The sequence below is a fragment of the Solanum pennellii genome, chromosome 2 (assembly GCF_001406875.1).
Source record: "Solanum pennellii chromosome 2, SPENNV200".
NCBI classification, from domain to species: Eukaryota; Viridiplantae; Streptophyta; class Magnoliopsida; order Solanales; family Solanaceae; genus Solanum; species Solanum pennellii.
Window position 1 is genome coordinate 30,820,724 of NC_028638.1, and position 10,516 is coordinate 30,831,239.

The 10,516-nt window shown below is 30.7% G+C and overlaps 1 protein-coding gene across 1 annotated transcript; it reads left to right on the forward strand.

The window, feature by feature from the left end:
* Positions 1-1,318: 1,318 nt before the first annotated feature.
* Positions 1,319-2,466, forward strand: LOC107009336 (zinc transporter 8-like). The gene is made up of 2 exons (XM_015208650.2): positions 1,319-2,084; positions 2,161-2,466. The coding sequence occupies exons 1-2, from the start codon at positions 1,326-1,328 to the stop codon at positions 2,464-2,466; spliced, it is 1,065 nt and encodes a 354-aa protein (XP_015064136.1). The 5' UTR covers positions 1,319-1,325.
* Positions 2,467-10,516: the final 8,050 nt, after the last annotated feature.

Here is a 10,516-nt window from a genome sequence, read left to right on the forward strand (position 1 = left end):
TATATATATATATATATATATATATATATATGGGAAAAAGGACAAATATACCCCCGTACGATCGTAAATGATACGCATATATCCTTCGTTATACTTTTAGTACATCAATATCCTTACCGTCCAAAAATCAAAACACATTTACCCCTCCCTCTAGCGGAAGAATAATTAGTAACATGTGTCGCAATCATACGGCTCAATCCGATTTGACAAATTAATTAACCCAAAATTAAAATACCCGCCAAATGACCCATTAAACCAATCCAATACTCCCATTACCCACACAAATACTAACCTATTTTCTGCAATCGACTCCTTCATAGATTTATATTTTTTCCCGACTTCAATATACAATGGTGAAGGAATAAACTCCGGCAACACAACTTCCTCAAATTTCATTGCACCAACCAATCATTTTCTCAATTTAATTTTTTCTGATTATCATTTTAGAGATAACATATAAAGTGTCGAATTTCTATTTCACCAACCAATTATGTGCTTATTTTTTTCCAGTTAGACTATGTTTAATCCAAAAGTGATTTTTTTAAAAGTAAACAATGCACAAATTTCATTAACTAAATTCGAAAATGATTGTAAACCAACAATTCTATATACTTCAACTGAATTGAAATCATCTACTAGATTTATACAACTAACTGTAGCATTCCAGCAACAGATCTAAAGAAAAATCAAATAAACACTAACAACCTTCTTCTTCCTGATTTCTCTTAAAGCCACAGTTCCTAGTCGGAAATGGTGAGGCTTTTTCACTCCTTCAGTCGTCGGAGCAATTTTTCTTGTTGCCGTAGTAGCCAGTTGCTTCCTTACCATCAGTGGATTTTTGAGTTGTGTTTGCTTAGTACGAGCTATTTTCAGTCTATATTGGGGAAAAAAATGGAGATGTATAACAATGGTGATGAAGAAGGGTTTTAGTTTGTGAGATGAACCACAGATTTGAAAGGAGGCATTTTCCCTTTTTTTCAAAAAGATTTTTAAATAGGTTAATATTTGTGTGGGTAATGGGTGGGTTAAATGGGTCATTGGGCAGGTATTTTAGTTTTGGATTAATTAATTGATCAAATCTGGTTGAGTCGTAAGATTGCGCCACGTGTCACTAATTATTCTTCCGTTAGAGGGAGGGGCAAATGTGTTTTGATTTTTGAACGGTAAGAGTATTGATATACTAAAAGTATAACAAAGGATATATACCTACAATTTGCGGCTAGTTTAGGGATATATTTGTTTTTTTCCCTATATATATATATACACACAAATCTTAAAACTCTTTTCTAAAAAACCCCACTAAAACCTCCCTCTTCTCTATCAACATGAATAAACTTGTTACTTTTTCTCTTCTCTTTTTGTTCTTTTTTCCCGCTTTAGTTTCTTCAGAATGTACTTGCGATGAAGATGCCGATGATCGGAACAGAACCGAAGCGTCGAAGTATAAATTGGTAGCAGCCGCTTCGATTTTAATTGCTGGCGCTACAGGCATATCGATTCCAAGTCTGGGTAAGATAATCCCAGCTTTTCGCCCTGAAAACAATGTTTTTAATCTAATTAAGGCTTTTGCCGCCGGAGTGATTTTGGCTACCGGATTTGTTCATATACTACCGGATGCATTCGAGAGCTTGTCTAGCCCTTGTCTTCCGGAAAAACCATGGGGAGATTTTCCCTTTGCTGGACTTATTGCTATGATTTCTGCTATTGGGACGATGATAGTGGATTTATTGGCGACGAGTTTTTATAGGAAAGTGAACATTACGAAGCAAAAGCCTGTAAATAGTGACGAAGAAAAAGAGGGTCGACAGCTTGTACATGTGCATACGCATTCAACTCATGGACATGCTCATGCCTCTGTTATGTTGTCGCCATCGGAGGGTACCGATGAATTACCCTCCGATTTGGATTTATCTCGTCTGAGAGTTATCTCACAGGTATTGGAATTGGGAATTTTGGTGCATTCAGTAATAATTGGTGTATCTTTGGGTGCCTCAGAATCTCCCAAAACTATTAAGCCTCTTGTAGCTGCATTAACTTTTCATCAGCTCTTTGAAGGCATGGGTTTAGGTGGCTGCATTGCTGAGGTATATAATCTTAATACTCTGTTTAGTGAAGTTTTCAAAATTATTATTTTTCTAACCTTATTTATGGCATAAACAGGCGAAATTTAAGATTAAAAAAGCTGCATTGATGGCAATTTTCTTCTCCCTAACAACACCAATTGGAATTGCAATTGGTTTTGGAATATCAACAGTGTATAGAGAAACAAGTCCAACTGCACTCATGGTTGAAGGAATTTTCAATTCTGCTGCTGCTGGGATTTTGATTTACATGGCTTTAGTGGATTTACTTGCAGCAGATTTTATGAGCAGTAAAATGCAAGATAGTCCTAAACTTTTAGTGGGAGCTAATATATTTCTTCTTTTTGGGGTAGGTTGTATGTCACTTTTGGCTAAGTGGGCCTAAAATAAAGTATAGTAAGTAATATTTTCATCATTTTTGTAACCATCTAATTAAATATGGAACAAAATTAATCTTAATCTAAAATATTTTTTTTTTTTTGCTTTAAAGAACAAAGAATGTTGGAATTATATAAAATAATGCAAGATGTTTACTCTGGTTTTAGAGAATGTGCAATTCTTTGATTAGAGTATTATTTTTTGTGACTGCTCTGAGAATGAATTTGCAAATGTACAAGACATACAAAGCAACTCTCCGCCGAGATAAATCGAATTCCTCATACCCCTCCGATGTAGTGGCGGGCAGAGTCAGGATTTTTAATAAGGAAGTTTAAAATCTAAAGAATTAAACATATAAATGAACTGAAGGAGGTTGGATATCTACTATATATACATAAAAAAATTAATTTTGACTATGTATAAATAGTAATATTTGGCAAAATTGTATATAATGACAAACTAATAAATCAAATTAAATGTTATAACCACACTTTGATTTAATTTGTCCTGTAGCAAAGTGTTTGTCAGTCACCTCTCCCTTAAAATCTCGCTTGCTTCTCTCCCTCTCTCGCTCCATCTCTCTCTCTCGCTCCATCTCACTTTTATACAACACACAAGTGTATAAAATGTGTTCCCGTTTGTATAAAGCGAGAAAAAAATTATATATATATATATATATATATATATATATATACATATATTTCGTTCTCCTCTCTCCCATCTCTCAGATCTCACTCGTCACTCTCCCGGATCTCGCTCGCCACCCTCGCTTCTATAGCTTATACAAACAAAAATGAAATGTATAAATTGTGTTTCTGTTTGTACAAAGCGAGAGAAAATTGTATACACTTGCAAATACATATATTTTGTCTTATACACTTATCATTGTACAATACAAATATTTCCTGCCCAGTTTTCTTTTATCTTTCTCTCTTCCTCGTTTTATGCTGCTTTCTTTTGTATATGTATAGAAAATTATATAATTGATTTCTTTGTATATGTATAGCGAATTATACATATTTGTGTTTGTTATGGAGTGCAATTATGCAAATTTTGATATAACATGTATACAAATATGAATTTTGTATTTGTTATATGTGAAAATTGTTCTATTTTCTACCGATGAATCCCTAACAGAAGGCTGGCTCCGCCCCTGCAGTCCGATCGACGATGACAGCCACAGAAGCCTTAATTAGGAAAAACACATTATTTTCAGGACGAAAGTTGTAATCGATAGCGCTTGCAATTAAAATCAAAGCTAAGTGCTACCAATTTGAACTTCAATGCTTCGGTTTTATTCCAATCTTCATCGCTACTGCATTGTGAAGAAACTAAAGCAGAAGGAGGAACAGAAAGAGAAGCGAATAACAAAACAAGTTTACTCGTGGGGAAATAGGAGATTTTTGTGGGGTTTTACGAAAGAGTTGTAAGGTGTTTATATATAATGAATAAAGTAGGAACTTGAAAACCGTCCCAACATATGGCCATATCTAAAGTCATGCTTAGGAGAATAACAAACCCGTTAAAATTTAAATAAATTCAACATGCATTAATTCTTTTTTACAAAAAAAAAAATATATCTTACGTTTTAAAATGCAAAAAAAAATTATGTTTGAGGGGGTAATTAAGACTTCTCATAATTTAGGGCTAAATAGTCCAAAATTCATGTTTGAGATGGTAATTAAGATTTCTCATAGCTTAGGTGTATATTTAATAAAGTTTGTCAAATTCGAGGTGATTTTTAACCATTTTATCTGTCTTTATTTACTTGTCAAATATTTTTTAATTTGATTTTTCTTTTTTATTTGCCAATTTTTGACACATTCCAATTTATTTATTTCTATTATATCCTTAATTTATTAACGAGTTAATGTCTTTAAAAAATGTAGTGAATAAATATGTTTAGAACTCTATATATCAATTAAAATAGGTAAAATGATAAATTCACTATATCAATTATTATATTTTTAATAGGTATACAAAGTTAAAATTTGACAACTAAAAAGAAACAGAGGGTATATTAACTAAAAAAGTAATAAAACAGAGGGTATAAGTTCCTAAACTATTCGAAAAGGTCTCGATATACAATCTGTTTAAAGTTTGGCTCACTCATACCTTTGCCGTCCAAATTTTGGCTCAAATATGCCTTTGTAGGCGTTAGTTGATATGCTGGACATATCCAATTCATTTTTTATTTCTTTAAATGCCACATGAAATTATCATGTCATTTTGACCTTACCGCATGATATTTATATAAAAATTTAATAGGAAAAAGTTTACATGAAAATTTAATAGGAAAGAGTTTACAAATTAGGTAGCCCGTAATTAGGATACAGTAACAAGAAACTTTTATGGTAGTTTAAACCACTCATATTTTACTTATATTTTCAACTCAGTGTGTTGTCATTTTCCTAAATTAAATTACATTTGTCACACCTTCTTTCTCATTGAATGGCTTTAGATATTGCCAAATTGTTTTCCTCTTATTTTCAACAACTAATAAAATTTGGATTTTTTAATTTTGGATTTTTTTGAATCTTTTGATTTTTTAGGTTATTTTGAGTTTTTGATAAAGTATTTATATAAACATATATTTTACTTGAACTTCAAATATTTCTTTAATTCTATAAAATTATAACTATCTAAGGTGTTTTTTAAGAAAATAACATAAAATATAATATGATTAATGAGATTAAAATATTCAACAAAAAAATAATACTGAAGTTGAGTAAATCAAATATTGCAAATCAACAAGTTATAATGAAAATTATCATTATTTAAAAATATTAAATCATCTTAAAATAAGTTTGATAAGTATAAGTTACATGATTAAATATTAAAAGAAATTAAAATTAGATTAGGTATTTTAATAACTATCTAAACCAATGTAAAACTAAATATCAAATATTCAATATTATTGTTACTCTTAGTGTTGAATTGCTTTTCTTTTGCATTATCATTAATTTAATTTTGATTTATACTTTGTTATAATTACCAACATCTGTGGACTATATAATCTTTATTGAACCATTTAGAATTTTGAGTTGTTAACTTGAAATAATATGTTAAAAGACAAAATCGATGAAAAAATATAAAAAATATTTAAAAAATTATATCTGTTATGAAACTATATAAACTTAGAAGAAGAAGAAGAAAGTAGGGAGAAGAGAAAGATTTCTTATTCATCTTGAAGTATATTCATGATTCATTGATCTTTCACAAATCTTATTTATAATGAAGGAAAACCATTTATTTATAGGGAAAACCTTACTTGGTCCCCAAGTAGGATTCCTAACCATATCCTACTAGGACTCGACATAATTAGACATTCACTATAATGCAAATTGTTTATAACACTCCCCCTTGAATGTCGGTAGATTATGTACCTCGTTAAAACCTTACTAGATAAAACCCAGTAGGGAAAAAATCTAGTGAAGGAAAAAGAGTACACATATCTAACAATACCCATTATGGATGCCTCATTAAAAACCTTACAAGGAAAATCCAGTTGGACAAAACCTTGTGAGAAAAAGAGTACATCGCGTATTAACTCCCCCTTATGACAACATCAATTCAGAGACTAGAATCTTCGTTTTCCAAGCTTGTGCACCGTCTTCTTAAAAGTTGTAGTTGATAGAGACTTGGTGAATAAATCAACAATAATATTACTTGAACAGACCTCTTGCATGTTGATATCACCATTCTTGGGAGCTTATGAGTGTAGAAAAACCTTGACGAAATATACTTTCTTTTATCTGCTTTTATAAATCTTCCCTTCAAATATTTCTGCAAGTTCCTTACTTTAACTTCTTTAAGCAAATAATCTATTGCCTTTTGAAAACTCTTCAAGAGTTTCAATTCTAGTTATCAACTTGCATAACAATATTTGTATATGCTTCATGCATTTTGAATCGATTTAATCCTTATAAAGATTATAAACAAGTTCTCCAAAAACTTGCACATACTTTAGATTTTGAATCCTTCATGACTTTTCATATTAATTTTGTCAAGTAACAACATTCAATATTAGATGTATGACATCTTCTAGTGCCTAGATTGCAAGTCAAATAAGCTTTACGCTTACCAAGATGCATCATTCCACTTTTTTCACTTGATAATTAATCTACATCAGCATCTTTAATAGACGTAAAATTTATATCCTCATAATCTTTTACAATATTGCACGGTATTGTATTAAAGAGATCATCAATGACATACCATTTTGTATCGATTCACAAAACGACAAAACTTATTGAGATCTCATCACTTCATTATTTTTAGGTAGCTACCCCTCTCATGAGGTTTCATAAAGTGTTATGTCGTAGGCTCTCCGAGAGCACATTATCTCCTTATTATGATCATTTTGATTCTTTGATCCTCCCCCTTTTTCAAGGATTATTTTATTTAGAATTGATTAGTCTATCATGCTTCATGTATGTCATAGACTTTATCCTTAAGGGACATTCAATAGGAGTATTTACAACTTTTGTGTTGCTTCTAATCTCCCCCTTATGTTAGACAACCTAACATATATCTCAATCTTTTGGAGAATCTATCTTTGTGCATCATAGTATATTCATTAATCATATATTGCACATCAAAATTATCAGATGAAAACTATTTGGTCCCTGACCATAAACCAATTAACAAAAAAATTGATCATAACTTATTGGTTTGATTCATACAATTATGTTTGTATGTAATATCATATTTCAGATCAACATATGAAACTTTATTTTCATAAGCAATGATTCACTATATGAGACATTTAATGTCACATCATCTTATATATTTTTCAATATTATCAAGATGAATTATCTTGATTTCATATTCTGAAAGTTGTGCTTTTAGCTCAATTTTCTTGCACAAACAATTTTGCGAATGTCAAACTGCAAGTTGACAACAAACGCACATGTGATTATCTTATTGATGCATCTTTTTATCATATCACATGATAGGTAAACGGGCCCATATTCACCTTTTATACTTTTCAGAATTTAGGGATTTAGTCCCAACTTTAGTTGATCCAATCAACTTTATCACGAGAACAAGCAGCGTAAAGAATTCTGGAAGAATCTTCTAGTTTTTCAATGTATGTCCATTACTCAGTATGCACATCTTTGGGATGACCAAATTATTCATGCCAACTAATAAAATTAGTAGTACTCGTAAACTCCAAGTTTACTACGTCATGTGCCTTTTGCTTTAGTAAATTTCTGATTTACTATTATATGAGTAAATTTCAATTTTATTACTCCAACAGTAATTTTTAGATTTATTTCTTCTCACTTACTTTACCCTTTAGGTGAGTCGTGATTCCATCATTGAATGAACTAATCTGAAGAAAATTGTGCATGTAAACATATTATTTGTGCCAACATTTTTTGCAAACATCAAGTTGCGAGATAATAATAGGCACACATTAGAACATATAGAAGAAACATTTATTAGGACCATTAAATATCTAAACAATCCACTTGGTGGATGACTAGGTCCACAAATATCTGTATACGTTCCTAGAACGCAGAAAATTCAATCTCAACTTTCATTTATGGTGGTCTCACAATTAGCTTGCCTTGCTAACAAGTAGTACAAGAAAATTCACCATTTAAAAGAATTTTTAGTTTCTTCCATGAAAGTCCATTTTAATTTTCCATAATTCGTCTAAACATTATAGACTAATGATGTCCTAGACAATCGTGTCAAACTAACAAAGTACTGAAATTAGTAAACTTTTTATTTACCATAGAATGTGCCTCAATTACATTAATTATTGTCCAAGACAAGCCCAAAGATAAAACATGAAACTTTTCTATAATACATGTCTTCTTAGAGACATTCTTGGTGATACCACATCATTGACCAAGGTCGGAATCTTTCTCATGCCTAGCATGGTGGCTTACACCTCATTCCCTTTAGAGAATGGATCCATATTTTAGCATTTATCAGAAGTTCTCATTCTTCATGAATGGAACACAAACATGTGAGCTTATCAAATTATGATAGCTTTAGTTACTTATTCCATATTTATGTGCATTATTCAATCACTTGTCTTCATGCACTACAACCACATTCACTTTATGTAATGGAGCAAATTATGTAAGTTTCATGACTTCTCATCAAAAACACATTAGTTTTTCTTTAGTCATTATTATATTATCAATATGGTGCATTGAGACTCACATTCAATGTCTTATCCATATAAAAGTGTCTTAAGTCATAAATCGATGGATCTTGAACCCAATATCTTATCATCATAGTGCATCAGGACTTTAACACAATGTCTTATCCTCTTTTTGCGATTGGACATAAATCCATCGTCTTATTTNTGATGGTTTGAGCAATATGACGATTTGATGGTTGCTTCACGTTCGCTGTTAGTTTTAGCCAGTATTGATTCTAAATTCTCTCGTCGTAATGTGACAAAGGGTTTGTCCTGATGGTGTGTTGTTGTTTGTAAGATTTCTTTTCAAATTGAGTTCATATNTTACACACAGAATTGAGATTATTGATTTCTTATAATTAACATTAGTAGTTAATAAATATAGCTATCACATATCTCATATAAAGGTTGAAAACATATCTTTCACTAAATTGTGCTTATTTAATTGTTAAAATAAATTAAGGAATTCTCTTCTCATCCGTTTAAATTAAACGTATAAAACTTTAAATATTATTCTAGATGATAACTCCAGATTTGCATAAATAATTATAACGTAAAGATAAATGTAATGACCCGAAAAGTCATTAATAGAAATTTTTATAAAAAAAAATATATAGTTTCATCCTCCCGATAGTTATCCCGTGTCATTTATGATTACTCGATGAAGTGGGTTTGAGAATTTTAAATTATTCGATAACTACAATTAATTAGTTGACATACATTTATTAAGTAATTGATTTTAACTTGATTGATGGTTAATGGGCCAAACTTATAATTAATGTAATACTTAATTTCACTTGGCCCAGATAAAAAAAGAAGTTAATGAATTTGTTACTTTCAATACCTAATTATTTTATTAAAGAAAAGAGGAAGGAAAAGAAAGAAACGGAGAGTATAAACTCCTCCGTGCGGAGCATGGACAGCCGCCTTTAATCGAGTTCCAGGTGAGATTTCTTTTTATTCAAAAGTTGTTACAATATCAAAGTCATTAATTACTAAGTTTTTAAAGTATGAAATATGTTATTTTAGTTGAAATTAATTAAGGAGTTGAACGTTAGTAATGTTGGCAGATTAGGTAGTATTTCTAATTTTTTTATTTCTATGTTACTAATGATTATTGGGGTGCCATAATTGAGTAATTATGCTTGGGAATTGGGATTTATATATAAGGCGTAGGAATTTGAAATTCTTAGATTGTTGTTTACCATTAGTTGTTCATAATATGATTTCAATGTTTTCAAAAAAAAATTCCATGGTAACATATTTGATTCGAGGTTTGATATATTGTTATATCTAATTAAATTTTGGGTGTATTTTATTGTAAGAAAATTATTAGGGTTGTAGTGTTTTGGAGAAATTATGACTTAACTCAAGGTTCGAATTTGAGAAATATGAGAGTTGGATATTAATTGGCATCAAGATTAGGAACGTGATTATAAATTGGGGTTGAGTTATTTACTATACACGTAGTAATATAGGTGTTGTTGATTTTGGAATCTTATTGTGGTTAATTATTTGACTAGATTTGTTTGAGTTGGAAGTTCAACAAATGGAAAAGACTCAAGTTCTGGAGTAAATTCTTGTTGGATTCAGGCAAGTGGATTTCTAAACTCTTGTTAAGTGTATGAAATGCGTGTATTTCCTTGTGGTATATGTTTGGGAGTAACGGAATTGGTGATGGGTTGACTTGTCCACATTGATTAATTCTAATGATGAAAAAAATGGGGATAACAAAAGGCAATGTGATTAATTGTTTATGTGTGTTGTGTTGAGAAAGGGTTGAAGGCTTGTTGAATCATTGTTGATGTAACTTCATGTTTGTGTGGTTGTGAATTGTGCTATGTTATGAAAATGGTCATCTCCTCATTATTTGTGTGAACTTGTCATCTGCATT

Excerpts from the sequence above, each read along its gene's own strand:
- LOC107009336 (XM_015208650.2), top strand. The coding sequence starts at position 1,326 with ATGAATAAACTTGTTACTTTTTCTCTTCTCTTTTTGTTCTTTTTTCCC. Across the intron at positions 2,085-2,160 it reads TAGGTGGCTGCATTGCTGAG|GCGAAATTTAAGATTAAAAA; the intron begins GTATATAATCTT and ends TGGCATAAACAG.